The 15,949-nt window shown below is 37.8% G+C and overlaps 1 protein-coding gene across 4 annotated transcripts in view; it reads right to left on the reverse strand.

The window, feature by feature from the left end:
• znf609a (zinc finger protein 609a) overlaps positions 1-15,949 on the reverse strand; it is a 92,550-nt gene that overhangs the window by 12,159 nt on the left and 64,442 nt on the right. For all 4 annotated transcript variants that reach the window (XM_052597182.1, XM_052597184.1, XM_052597185.1 and 1 more), the window contains one exon: positions 8,041-8,266. In XM_052597182.1, coding sequence (XP_052453142.1) covers positions 8,041-8,266 — 226 coding nt within the window. The remainder of the gene's footprint in view (positions 1-8,040; positions 8,267-15,949) is intronic.

Here is a 15,949-nt window from a genome sequence, read left to right on the forward strand (position 1 = left end):
ATCACAAAAAAAAAATATGCATAAAAAGCTTTCGCACACAGTTGAGTAGGATAAACATTTTATTCGTTAAGATAAAATTCTAATACCTTGTAAATTCCTCCATGGGCACCAAAAAAGTAATGTGACTTTGCACAATGGGATGGGATACCTTGACTAATTTTGACTAATTTTGTGGTCTTTGACTTGTTGGATGTAAATGGTGCTTTATTCGCAAATATTATAACTGATTTTCCAGTCTTTGGATGGAAACATAGCAATTGTTGCATGGGTGTTTCTCATGACAACCTAATGACAAATCATACATTATGTATCCAAAGAAATGTCATTCTCAGAATTTTCCGAGTACCAAAACTCTGCATGCTACACCAAGAAAACGAAGCCTTTAACACAAACAATAAGTATGAAATACAATGTAGTCTTAATCCCTCACTTCACAGTGCATAGTAAAAACCTCCCCACACCCCATGCCTTCATTCATCTGGAATTACTCACAGATAACCTGTAAATCATCTTAACATTCTCACAGGTTTGGTCGCAGACAGATTAAGACAGCGCTCCTAATCGTGAATCGCAAGTGAAGCAATGAGATCTGGGGGTTGGAGGGATGCTAGAACCGGCTACAAACAACGAGACCTAAAACCCAACCTTGTTTCCATCTGCTCATGAAGCAGCCATTTATTCACTCTCGAAAGCCGCCCAATCATTAACCAAGCTGAAACTCTCCCCCTCTCTCTGGGGAAGGGAGCCTCAGGCAGTTGGTTCCACTTATCTGGAGAATTCTTTCAACATTACACATTTCCCTCCTCTCTATGCCAGTTAAATCTTATGCAATCTGCAATTCTGCAAATCTGGTTGGATTGACAAACAAGAATACATATCTTAATGACACTTGGTTTGGAACAAACCACAGCCCCAAGTGTCGCACTCGCTCCAAAGCATGCTGAGCTAAATCAAACGCTTTGAGATTATTCTACGTGACAGATTCACTGCAGCCATCAACATGTTAAAGTGCCATGTCATTGTTTGTTGATTTTGCAAGAGCTTGCCCAAACTTTCCCTGTACGCCTCTTAACCCGGTGAAATTTCGAGAGGATGAATCATTACAAGTCTGTGGATCACGGAAAACGTGACGGCGAACAAGCTGAGAGCGCCTGCTTCATTGTGCTCGCCTTGGCTGTTTTTCCAGCTTGCTGCGCGGGGCTCTCAATGGCTGTTCTGCATACCTCTGTGCTGTCCAGCTGCCAAGAGAAGCAAATTGGTGCACCAGACAAGTCCAAACTAAGACTCCAGGCACATTTTCAAGGCTAAGAGAAGAGCCCGCTGTCTCATTGAGTTAAGAAATAGACACTAAAAAGCCCTGAATGATTGACGCTAGTCGACTGAGGGCACTTGTTTGTTTTTGCTTTTGTTTAAAAGGCAGGTAGCAATTTTACATATAACCACAAGCTACATTACATGAAACTGACATGGGGGACTGGGAGCTTAAAAAGACTGGATGTTGATGCACAGAAGAAAGACCCTTCGTACCACACCTGAAGAATCCCCAAGATCAAATGGATTGATTCCTTAACTAGCAAAAACAAACATGGTAAATTCAGAGACTGAGGCTTAGAGTACTCTCTTTGGGTTAGCCTTTAAGTTAATCTTGGCAATGACTTGGGGAGAATGAAAGTCTGATTCTAGCACCCCTCTACCCAAAAAGCAGTGCACTTGTCATCTTATACACCATTTCCACCCAGCGCCCTTGCCTCCGAGCAATAAAGGGGTCATTGCTATTGCTTTAGGCCCTTTAGTCCAACCTTCCCCCAATAGCATCATCAAAGAGTATCCTATTGGCAACAAAGAACTGACAAGCCCAAAAAAGAAGGTTGGGGGGGGTGGGGGGATAGGGACCCTCACTGCCTGGGTCACCAGTCTAATTTCTCCCTCAAAGAGTTTCAATAATGGGCAAGCATGGTCTCCATAATCTGCCCCTGTGTCCCGCTGGGTGTGGGGAGGGGGCAAGACTGCAGGTCGCACGGCATTGACCCAGCACCTCCTTTCCTATTCTCTTTTAACTCGCCATTCCCCACAGCCCCTCTTTTCACCGGCTGAAGGTCAAATGGAGAGAAAGAGAGTGGAAAGGGCATCGGTGTGACCGGGTGGACAAAGAAAGGCTAACAAGTCACTCACGAGAGCTCAAGGTCAGGGAGAGTCCATAGAAAAGGGAGTTTTAGAAGTTATTGTGTCTGATTAATTTGGGATTTGTCCGAACACAGGGACAAAAACAGAAAGACTAGAAGCAATATATATACATATAAACATAAACACACACACACACACACACACACATCAAGTCCTTACAAACGAATACAGGCAATTCATTCACAATGAAAAACAAAACACTGTGCTTTTGTAAAATAAAAACAAATAGGATGTCGCATTCTGCCATTTGAGTTTCCTTTCTGTGAACAAATTTAACGTGTCAGAAAAATGAACTGAAACTCAGCATAGGCCAATTTACGTGTCACACTGGTTTTTTCCCTTGTTTATCTGTTATCAAATATATTTCAAGAGAGATTACGTCCACAATAAAGAAAGGTTTCTTCAGTTATTTCAACTAAATGGCTCAAGTGTTACAATCACAATAAATAAAAAAATCATCTTTTTACGAGTGTAAATTTTTATTTATTTTTTTTACAGATTTTTGCCATGAGTATACACATCTTCATTAATTTTATATATATGTATATATATATCTAAAAGGTAAATCTGTTTTCTTTCTTCCTTTTTGGAGTCACAGCACAAGATTACACAACATCAAAAAAGAAAGAAAAAAGCACATTGTACACCTTGCATGTACTGCATTTTAATACATTTTTTGATTCAATAATCAATAGGAAAAAAAAATTCACAACGTTATGTAGACATACGTGCACGAAGGTGCATTATTTTCAATATTTATATGAAATGATCATCAAACCACTTAAGAAATATACAATGAAGGAAATCCTGAATTGAAAATAAGCTACAGATTTTCCTGTTTGACATCTGTTTTTGCATGAGACTAGTGCAGAAACAATCAGTTATCTTAAAACAACTGAGAACAGAATTGGTTGTCAAAGACCTGATTTTGTATTTTTTTATGAGGTTGTGATCATGCTTGCTTTGGTGGCTGCCTCTTCTGATTATCTGGGTCACATGACCGAGGTGAGCAGGTCTCCTGGGAAAGAAGAAGGGGAAGGAGGGGACGTGAAGGGGCCCTTCTTTTCTAATATCTACACTAGTGATTTGGCACAGCTTAGTAACATCCCTCCCCCCAGACATCCATCCTCAGAAGTTTTCCCAGTGGACGACGAAGGGTTGCCACATGGCAATTATAAACCCTTGAGTAAAGCGGGTGGACTGAATCCTACGAGTGTGAAAGGTACTCAACAAAACGCACCATTCAAACCTGGAAAATACTCACAAAGACCCAGGCGATATCACTTTATCGTTACAGAAGACAGCTCTGAGGAACTAACGTCAACACTGTTGAGGTCATTCTTAGCTTGCATGTCTTCATCGGTTTCAGATTTTTAGCTTGCACAAGCCAGAGGAGAAATGTGAGCGAGAACGAGCCGCATCTGGTCATTGTTGTCCAATATTGACAGCCTGCCGAGTGCTGACAGGAACCCAGAAAGCTAGCTGGATCCCCGCTGCGAGATGTGAGGGCCGTTAGACGAGGAGGAGAAAGACTTTGATGGAAGATCTGAGGAAAAAAGGAAGAGAGACGAAAAGGGAAGTGTGGAACAAAACCAAAAGCAGAGCGAGGCCGAGTTGAGGCTTCACCACAGGCTGAGAGAGAAACAGACAGGCTAGATCTGGCATTCTGTGTGTGTTTCGCTTGGCGAGGTCCGTCTGACTGACAGAAAAAAAGAAAGAGACGAGAGAGACTAAGAAAAGGAATGAATACCACTCTCTCCAGGGCAAACACGACAGCCCAACAGGGCTCTTTGTGTCTTTTCCAGAGCTGACATCCTCATGTCAAGTGTCTGTCTTCATTACATTCCTTCGGAAAAGCGCACAATGGCCACGGCACTAGACTTCTGCTCTGGATTTGGACAGCGCCACCATGTTTATGACAGACACGGCGGCTGGAGAGGTGGAAATGTGCCACCAAGAGAAACAGCTTTCAGACAGCTCCAAGGACCTCCTCACAGCGAAGTAAACAACCTCGAATTGTTTGGAAAGGTCTGGCCGTTCTCCAGAACAAAGTTTGTCTTATCTCCTCCGCCATTTTCCTGCTTCAAATCCCTTTTATTTCTGGGAGAGACAAAGGCTTATTTGAACATCACGCTTTGAGGATGGTGAAAACAGGACTGGTTATGGCAAACGTCTAATAATAGGAGAAAACTTGCTTGGAGATATTGGCTCAAAAGACAGAAAGAACCTGCAATGCGTGTGTAGAGGTTTGCCACCCGGATTCAAGAATCGAAACAACTCTGGCCTGGAAAAAACTCCGGTAGTTTTGCCAAAGCCGAGCTAGTGTCTTGCCAGCCCACCTCAGGGATGTTTTTCTGGCAGAGAACTCCAGGAGCCATGAAGCACTGGGAGATTTGAGGGTGTCAGCAGGTGGGGTTGACTCTTGGCGCAGAAACGCATGTTGCTGTGCTGCTCTTGCAAAATATCACTGAGCTTTTTGCTCCCTCGCCCAATCTACTGTCTCTTCTCCGTGAACCTCCCGTTACTCGCTCTGGTTTTGATGAGCGGTCGCAGGCTGATGGAGGAGGGTCTGGGTTGCCAGGTCAGGGGCACTTCCATCTCCTCATGCTGACAGCTCAGAAGGAGAGCGATCTTTGATCCGCACGCTTCCCTTTAAACACTGCCGCCCCAAAGGTCAGCATTTGGTAGTCAGATTACATCGCAAAGAGGTTGTTTAAACTTCAGGTGCAAATGAGCATGACTTCAGTTAAACAGAATGCAAGGTTTTGGATGAGAGTCACATACATATGCAGAATAATTCATGCACCAGTGATGCAGAGAAACTAGCCAGCTGTGCAAGTACATTTCTATTAGCTGCGGTGATTTATTCGGATTGCGAACACCTACTACTACAAGACCTGTCAGGTTTAATTGTGAAACACTGATCCCAAAAGCCATTAATGGTCTTTGCTGAATGACTTATTAAAAACAAAAATAAATTAATAAAAGCTATATTATTAGAAATGATATATAAAAATTTTAAATTCACAACCCACTTGCATTAAAAAGACTGGCAATATAGAAATAACATTTTCGATTAAATTATACTAGTTTAGCAATTGTATCAGATTAGTTTAGTCAAATGCATTTAACTTTGACAGTCCTAAAATATTAAAAGTATAATAAGATTAAAGCTAAATGAAAACTGAAAAACACTAAAGCGAAGCTAAAACTAACAATAGTGGAGTGAAAGCGCTAACACTACAATTTATAACGAGTTAATTTGTTTAACATTAGTAAACACGAACAAACAATGCCATAAGCATTTATTAATCTCAGTTAATGTAAATTTAATTTACTAAAACAATAAGACAATGCACTGTCAACTAAAACAGTTTTTACTAACATGCTATAAAAATAGTTCTTTGTTAGTTCACTATTAGTTGACTAATGTTAAAAAATAAGAATTTAGTGAAAGCATCAGTGTGAAAACTAAACCAAAAAAAAAAAAATTTTGAAATTAAAGTGCAAAAAAAAACACTTCATGTAAAATTCAAAACTATGATAACTCTGTCTCGTATGAACTTCATAAACACCACACTAGTTTATGTAAGCCACTGTAGATCAGATGAACCAATAACCCAGACGTCCATCCATTACACAACTCTCCAAAGAGCTCAGAAAGCCTCCGGGCGTCCGAACAGAGACGTCTCTAACAGCTCCACAGCCTCCAACTGCAAGGCATGCTGGTCTGGCTGTTATTGCTCATTCCCGTGTCCCTCTCTGGAGGTGCTTTCAGACTTTCCTCTGGCTTGTTTTCTGCATTCGTCAAATGGAAACCACTGTGCCATGAGACCTCAGCACTGAATCATCAGGACAGGAGGTAAAGCGAGACAGATGGAGATATGAAGAGACCGGGGGAAGACAGGAAGCATTTGATGTGGTGTGAACGAACACAATTTCTGTGCGTTAGCGGAGCTAATGGAGCTAATGGAACGAGTGGGCGAAGGTGAAAGTACGAGCTGCGTGGAGCCTTTTGACCTTGCCTGAAATTGCCAGCGGCAGCGATTCTGCATTAATCGAACAGAGAGGAAACACGGCTGGGTGTTCAAATAACAGACATCGGCCAAATAGCCGAGCAAGACTTGCTCATGTTACAACATACAACACCATTAGCCTGCTAAAACAAGACCTCTACTGTCAGGGTAACTTACCTATGAATGCCCACCAGTCTATAAAAAAAAAAAGAATAAAAAAAGGAGTGTCTGACAGATAGCTAATAACACACACTTCAGAGGACTTAAGAAGAAAAACCCAGAGGTTAAGCTTCACTAGGTGGAGAAAACAAACTGCGATGTCTGGATTTTGTTTGTTTATAGCACAAACACACATAAATGGCTAATGGCTACAGCAACGCAATCCTGACATACACATCTAAACAGTCTGGCACCGGTCCTGGATGAAAAACATCGGTTTTATGGGAGAAAAATGAGGCAAACAGCAGCTTTTCTGTCAATCACCTGCTCCAGCTCAAAGCCAAGGTGGAATTAGCGTCCAGGAAGCTTAACAAGCAAATGTGTGTTCTCCCTAGTCTGCACTCTACTAGATGGGCAAAGAGCACAAAACAGGCTTAATTGTTTATAGATGTATATGCGCAATATCCTGCTAGCATTTTTTGTTAAACCACATATTAAACATCTCTGCTAGCTGACAGAAATAAGCATCCTGAAGAAAAAAGAATCTCAGAATCTGAGTGTCAGCCAATCAGAACACTAGCATTGTTAGAGGGCGGAGCTTCAGTGAAAGTTTGTGGTCTGATTCTTTCAGTGCGGCTGAAGAAAAGCTACATTTAAGGATTTAGAGAAATCGAAATAAAACCAGCTGTTGTGTGTTATTTTAGTATTTTGATTAGATTTTTATATTCATGGTTATTGTAATTAATTAAACCTAAGACCATAAAAAGAATTTAATTGACAAATGTTAACTGACATTAAATGAAATGTATATATATATATATATATATATATATATATATATATATATATATATATATATATATATATATAAAACTTTAGTCATTATTATTTCGTTTACTTTGAGATACTACAACTGAAACAAAAATGAATTAAAACTATATAGACACAAATTTTTAAAACGGACAACTAAACTAAATTGCTTAAACATTCTAAATTAAAATGAACACAGAAAATATGATAAAAGAATTCAAACTATTAATAAAAATTATAATGCAATTCTAAATTATAATAATCTCAGTGATACTAAACATGTTTAGAACATTACTTTTTTTATTTAAAATTAAAATTATTTTACAAGTGTTTTTTGGCAACTAGCTGAAATAAAATATTTTTGTATAATTTATATAAAATTTTCCTAAATCATTTTATTTTTAAATACTGAAAATGTTTTTAGTTTTAGTTAATGATAACAAGCGCAGCTCTGTGTTCATTTACATATGAGCAGCTCATGATCCAGTGTTTTCAGCATCTCAAGAGTGGCTCAGTTTCACATCTCTGCATCTGTTCTTAGTTTTGGGACACTTATAATGTGTATTTGAAACTGCAACTGCCTTTTCAATACTGTAATGAGAAGCACTTATGAACTAGCAGTTATCAACAAGAGAGAAACTCAGGGCTCCCTGCAGATTTTTATAATCAAAATTGTTTTTTGAATAGTGCATGCATCCCGACAAAGAAGTGTAGAAATCCTGAAGTACTGTAAATCACAAACTGCAGAAGAATTGCAGTTAGACCCTCCCCCCACCCCACAATCAAGCAGCCCTAGCCTTCATTTCAACTGACATGAGCTTAACATTAAATATAAGAGTGATTAACTGTTTAACCTGGCTCCAGTCCTTACCGTCCTCAGTCTCCTGCCAGACGATGCCCTCCAGGTTGACGCTGGTGCCAGGTTCGCAGGGACCCAGACACTCGGGCTCGGTGGCCAGAGCCACGTCAGAGGTGTTGACGGCCACAGAGCGCGTACGGACCATGATCTGCTCACACGGGGAGGAGATGTCAGCGTTGACGCCCGGAGCGAGGAGGTGTAGCGGTGGAGGTGCAGGCGTGGAGACCGGAGACTCCATCTGTGGGAGATTTCAGAAAGGATTCAGTAAGCGAGTGACGATAAAATGCGAAAGATCCGCTCAACCAATCACAGTGCACCATTCCACACATTGAGAACAGTATCTGACAAGCTACACAATTATAAACTAAATATTGTACAGCTTGTCAGTGATTTATGGCTCTGTGTATTAAATGCGCTACATCTGAAAGCATGCGATGGAGATTTACTACTAATCACAGAACAGGCTTCACTGACAAGATGCACATGACAAATCGTATGCGATTGACCTTGGGGCACTAAAAAATGTATCATTTTAAATGCATTGATGAACCTGCGATGGGGAAGAAACGCAAGCTATTAATAAGATTAGTATTAACCAAGTTTAGAGGCTGTCATATGTGGATCAATTTACTTTGTTGTGTATTTTCAACAGTTTCAACATGAAAAATAACTTTTATATTGCTTCAATGGATTAATCGCTTTTTGGGGAACAAATAATCAGTTTGAATTTTTAATGTTATGATAACCTAAAGTTGCTATATTAAAAGTACGAAACAGAAAATACTGGTTTTTATATGCCACTTCCTTGGTAAAAAAATAAAATAAAACAAAAAAATAAATAACTTTTTTCTCAAATTATGAGTATTGGCTTAAAAGTGCACACTCAAATATATTAATAGAAACCAATATTACTACTACTACTACTAATATTATTTGAGTACTGATCTGCATTACCTGCATTTGATTTAAGTTATTTATAAAAGTAATACCAGAATAAACAAGTTTGAAGGCTTATGAAAGAAAAACTGGTTAGATGTATTGCTAGTTATGAATACGTTTTTTGGTTATTAAAGTTCAACATAATTAACATTAAATTTCAAGTAAGGTAAAAGGAGTAATGCGAGGATAAGTAATGCAATTACAGAGACTGTAAACAGACAGCTATGGAAGCATTAGCTGACATTAGGCTCAACGTCAAACCTCTACGTTCAATTACAGCAATTATCATATGTGAACACAGAACAGAGCTTGGGATTATTTAACCTCAGTGCCAAGAACCATTAGCGCTCTCTGTGATTATTACTCATGGCCAATGATGCTTAATGCTGTAGGTTCATCATAAGCTGCCACAGCTGTTCCTCCTCAACCCGTCCCCAACGCCACCATTGGGTCTCACAAACACTCCTGCAAACTCAGCACTTCACGCATGAGCCCATTTGATCATCTAATTATGGGCTATTGAATTAAAGCTTTTTGGTGGGTGAAAACGAATTAAAACCAAAGATAAATGTGCCAATTTAATTTAAAATGAATTTAAACTACTGCAAAGTAATTAGTTCGTTTCTCTGTTGACATGCATCCTTATGCTATTGAAGTAGTTTGAGATAAATGGACTTACTGACCAAACAACTGCTTTATAAAACAATCATGCAGAAGAATCAGACTATTTAATAAGAATGACTGACTTCAACTCAACTTTGAAAAAGTCAATGCAAATTGATGTCTGTGCACTAAATCCTAGAAAAAGTTGCGAATAAAACTGTAGAGCTATTTCAGTCTTTTTACATTTCATGTCAAATTCAATTTGTTACTTGATGCTTCTTTGTAATTATTTAACACATTTACTAGAAAACAGTTTCAATGCAAATTCTACACCAAACTGTCTTCAGTGTAATTTAATATTAATAGCAAACCTCGCATGTTGCATTGTTTATTCCTTCCAAAAAAAACAAGCAAACATTTAATTTGCCACATTTAGACCAAGAAAGTGTATTGAAAACAAAGTTTGGATTGATTTCATATCGTCTTCGGATGTAAACACCCTCATGACCGAATGTGTATTCTGTACCACAACAAAATATTAAATCTGTACGAAGTGAAAAGAAATTAGAAAACGGAAAGGCAAGATGTGGGTGGTTGTTAATGAGAGATGACTGAAGAAGCATAAACATTTGTTCCTATTGTGACTCACTGCTTGTTCACCAAAGCCAAGCAGCAGAAGAGGGCTGTAATTGATAAAGCAGCTGGCGTTTGCAATGCCAAGGTCACGCATTCAATTCCCAGGGAACGCATAACGGATAAAATGATGGCAATGCAAGTTGCTTTGGATATATGTGCCAGCCAAATGCATTAATGTAAAGGAAAACAACCATTTTGGATCTTTAACAACATTTCAGTGAACATCTGTTAAAAGAACCAATTAAAATAAAAACATTTGAATAATTTAAACACATTTTCTTATACTTTAAACTTTTAAATATGAAGGTTTTGGAATCTATGGAGAACCTTTAACATCCATTGAACATTTCAATGCACAAAACATGATTTATAGGTGGAAAAGAGTTTTTTATTTTTAGATTATTAAAATGTTTAACACTGAAAAAGATGGTTCCATCAATGCCAATAAAGGATCTTTTTTTTTTTTTTTTTAAGTCACAGTAGGTTTAAGATTCCTCCAAAACACATTGCACAAAATTATTACAAATCAAAATAAAAATGTATTTGTAATAATGCTTTCAATCGATTAAAGAAAAAAATTATCACATTTTTTAAATTGCTCACGATTAAGCACGATTAATCCTAACTAACTTTAGAGTTTAAAAAAATATTTTTACAGCATATTGCAATAATTCTTCACATTCAAGATGTGAAGCCTCCAAATTAAATGTAGAAACTAGGGATGTAAACGATTAATCGATGATTGGTTAATTGTTGATAAGAGATGCAATCAGATTAAGGCATATATAAATATATAAAGGCATCATTCATTCACAATGTACTAATTAAGCTTTTAATGTGATTTAAACTTTAAAAGTACATTAAAATGGAAACAATACAAAAGTTCTTCAACATGAAAAGCAGTAGAAATGTAGTAACTAAGTCATTTCATCAGATAACAAAGGACAGATAGATTCATTCATTCCTACAACTTGTTAATTCAATCCTACGACTGATTCATTTGTGGCGATTGTCCATGTTTCATTAATTTTGTTCCCAAAATAACCCATGATTTAACTGAAATTTATTTTTAATAACAAATTAATAAATAGAACGAATTCTTAATTCATGAAATCTTTAATTTCCCTTCCCATGTTTACCACACGCAGTCAAGAGATGCGATTAAAAGTGAAAGATAATAAATATAAACCTGCGAAATTAGAAGATTTAGGAAAATAAACCCGCAAACCAGAACAATGAAGGCACGGTCACGATCTAACATTTTCCTGACCCTATAAGAGCACAAATCTTTTGTTTTATTGTGAGAGTGCACAAATGAAAGGAAACACTTGTGAAATAGTTTTTATTTTTTTTTATCGCTGGAGCCTACGTATATTCTAGCGATTCAAACTTACATCGCAGTCTGTTCATTATCAAAATAAAATACAATCAACTAAACATTCAAAAGGTTAGACTGGTCAGTTTAAATAGACCAGTGTACCGGTCCTCTCTTCTGTTCCAATGACGTTTTTGCTCATATGAAGAGGATCATCTTTTCAGTTTAACATTCAAATACATTGCGAATATGGAACCATTTGGATTCGTGCCGAATGAGACATGAGCAGTAATCTCCAAATAAATTTAGCCAAACCCGCGCTCGCTCGTCCTCGTCTGCAAGTACACATGAGCTGTCATGATCTAATGCACTAGATGCTGGATTTTTAAAAATAGGCTAGGCCTACTGGAACGCAAAAAAAAAAAATCCGATCAAATTAATGTGAGCAACAGTGTGTTTTGCTGTAGCGAGGCTGATGAAAGCAGTTCACTTAATGCGCAGCGCAGTCACACGCGTGCCACATTTACGTTTGGGATCATTTTATTTTAATGCCTCAATGTCAGTTGAAAACATTGCAATTGTGTTTTAAAATACAACGAGCAGCACAAAACCATTTAAATACGCGCATTCAGCGGTCTCCGTGCCAGACCTCAAGTGTATGGCGCGCTCTCTTGATTTTATCAAATGATCATAATCACATCTATTCTTTTTTTAATCCTGCTACTAGCATTTTATTCCGGCTAAAACCCCATTAAATCAAGTGAGAAAGCTTTTACACATCCTTTCGTGCCAGTAACTGTTGCCTGCAAAAGATGCATTTTGCAGCATTATGGTTAACGATTAATCGATTAATTGATCGTTCCGACAATAGATCATGGAATTAATCAATATATTACATCCCTAGTAGAAACAACTATATGTAATGTTGACTATACTAACATTACAGTATAATTGAGAGCTATACATTTTAACATTTATTAGACTTTAAAAAGTAACAAATTTCCAATTTAAGTTAACTAAACACAATTTTCACGCAAACCTGTTACAATGTCATGTCATATTTGCCTGTGCCCTTCATCGAGAAGGAAATAAACAGAAAATGAATAAAGTTATCAAACAATACATTCTAAATTAAATATAGGTGAATACTTAAAGCTAAAAAAAAAGTCTTTGATTTCCTCGGTTTTCTTTTGTTCTTTGATTAACAGACATCACAGCAGCTGGGTTTTAAGGTTATACGGCTGCTGTTAGTTTAAGAGCTACCACTGCTGAACACAACATTGATCTTACATGCATTGCTCGGAGTTTCATTTGCACTTTAATATGAAATAAGCACAGTGCATGCAACTTTAGAGCACACACTATGAGCACAGTATAACAGCTGAACAGGGCAGGAATTCATTCGTAGATATTTTCAAAGCCATAAAACTGGGAAAATTCATTGCCTGCATCAACGTGCCAATTTTGACAGCACTAATTTGGAATACACTTTTATTAAAAGAAATATTGGACGGTTTTGGACCATTTGCCGGCTTTGTTCAGTGCGCCTTCCCTTCTCCAGTGAGCGCTCTTGAATTTACAATCTTGTTACTAAAAATTCACAAGACCACAGTGTTTGTGAGGGAACTGCGGAGTCACGCACTAATTCCAGTTCTCAGTTAAACCCAATGCATCTGACATTAAAGCATAAGCGTTTTGCTCAATTGAGACAATTTTATTGGACGACCAGTGTTTTTCTTTATGAAGGAAGGGCGATGCCTCAGCTCTACCTCTTCAGTTGGATGGCGTCCATTGGCTGTACTTTAGAGCGTCGGCAGCAAGATAGCGAACACATGGCTTCAGCTGGGATTACTGGAGGATTAGAGCGAGGGTGTCGCATTTGAACACCTGTCCTCTGCTACGCTACTCTAAGTGCTGTTTACACATACACCACCAACATCTATACCTGAGGACTACTAAAGGTCATGTTAAACCCACTGACACAAGACAGAAAAGAGCTTTAAGAAAGGTGTTAAAGAGCTCAATGAGAGCCACTTGCCAGTAAAACCAGTGTGGGACTTCAAACAACAACAAAGACCTCTTTAAATGGATTTGGATATATTTATTCATTCAAGTATTTATTATATTCTATTAGAATATCTTTAGATAACTTTAGCATCATCTACTGCCATCATTTATTGGTAAATATTTTAATGTACAGGCCAGAATTTATTAAATATAATATGAATTTATATATTTTAATGATTTTACTTAATTTAACATTTTTATTTATTTAATTATTACATTATATTAAAATTCAAATGTAGTGTATTTCTAAATTAGATTTTTAATTCATATTTAAAACATTTTTTAGATTCATTTAGCATCATCTAATGCCATCATTCATTGGTTATTGGCTTAATGCACAGGCTACAATTTATTGAATATAATATTAAATAACCTAATATTAATAGTAATTTTTTTTTTTATTAATTGAAAAACAGCAAAATAGGTAAAAACTTAAATCATATCACAATATTATAATGTACAATTTCGCTGGGGTATATTTGTAGCAATAGCCAAAAATGCATTGTATGGGTCAAAATTATCTATTTTTCTTTTATGCCAAAAATCATTAGGATATTAAGTAAAGATCATGTTCTGTGAAGAATATTTTGCTACTTTCCTACCGTAAATATATCAAAACGTACTTTTTGATTAGTAATATGCATTTAATTTGGACAACTTCATAGGCGATTACGAGAAATGTACATATATGCTCACACACACACACACACACACACACACACACACGTACATTCCTCGTAAATGTTTATCTTCAGCTTCCATCTTAATACGGCCTGTAGGAAATGAAATGAATGCATCAATTAATTTAAAAAAATTGAAATATTACGAAAAAATATTTACATCAATAAATTATTGCATCAACAGTGTCGTATGTTCCCATACCATAATCCAAAAATGTGTTATCTCCACAGAAATACCACCAAACGCTAACCATATGCACCAGCCGCTAAGTCGCTCAGCGTGAGGTGGAACGACTAGAGGGGAGGGAAAAAATAAAGAGCTAAATTAATACAGAACCTCAGAGGGAGAGACGGCGAGGTTCAACAAAAACAAGGTTGGCTTCCAGGCTCACGTTCTCATTTGTGGTCTGACGCACACCATTAGCGGTTCTGAGCTCGTTTTCTTTGAGATTCCCTCCAAGTTTGGCGTACACTAACCCTGCTGTCCACACACACCCCAGGGATCCTGCGGTTTACACAAGACTGAGTTTTTCAAACAAATGACAAACCAAAAAATAAATCCTGCACTTTTTCCCCCCCCTTTTTCTGAAACGATCATTTAAATCACCCCGAAACGGCTTCATAATCTGGGCCGACGACAGGCTTTACTTATCAAGTACAATTGTGTGAAATGAATACCTCTACAGGAAAGAAACATGATCTGCTTCTTCGGAGTCAATGGACGACCCAAGCGAGAGTGACACCCGATAGGACGCTTGTAAAAGGACACGGGAACACTTTCTTTACCAATGGAGAAGGAATAGAGGGGGGATCCCATTCGGTTCTGGAAAGCTTCAGGCAACCAGTGTAGAAAACTCTTTCAGCCGCGCAAATGATTTTGCCAAACCCTCTGAGGAGGACGTAGAAACTAAGAAGTCTCTGGAGAAAGACTGGAGGAAAAGAATGTCCCCCAGTGGTACAACAAATTCAGATACTTGGGTGATCTGACGTCTTGGGGAGGCGAAATGTGGCTGGTTCCCCAGCTGAGGAAACTCACATCTGTTCAACGAGTGTCACACATTAACTTGAACTGCACACCGATGGAAATAGCAGATGCCTCGTGCTCAAAGAGCAAAGTAACGTCTAGCCACAACAGAATGACCGCAGAGGTGGGTGTTTGCGATGACTTCAAAATGTTAGCAGGGAAAAAACCCAAAAGCGCCTGCCAAGACAAGCTGCTGCACCTTTGAGACGCGCTTTGTGGTTGAAAACACGGGATATTCCTCTCTTGTGATAAGAACACAAATAGCACTGACATTTGAGACCAATGAGGAAATAGCAAATGCAACTCAACATAGCTGTGAAGAAAAAAAAACTTATTTTAGTTTATTTGTTTGAAAGCTACAGTATCACAACATCATCATGTAGTATATCAGAAAAGGATGCACATTCAGATGAGTGTATTTGAACATTAGATGCTGCTATAAATATAATCGAAATCACCTGAAATGGATTTGAAAATTTCAATAATATCGGCTTATAACTGATATCTCTCTACTTTTATCACTTTTGTGCTTTTTAATGGAAGTTCCTGCTGTTGTGTCTAAAGGAACGCCACAAAAGCAAAGCTAGTAAGAATTTCACATCAACACTAACTTGGACCAAAAGAAAGGGAACACTATGATTCTTTAAACCAATCATC

This window comes from Carassius gibelio, chromosome B25 (genome assembly GCF_023724105.1).
Source record: "Carassius gibelio isolate Cgi1373 ecotype wild population from Czech Republic chromosome B25, carGib1.2-hapl.c, whole genome shotgun sequence".
Classification (NCBI taxonomy): Eukaryota; Metazoa; Chordata; class Actinopteri; order Cypriniformes; family Cyprinidae; genus Carassius; species Carassius gibelio.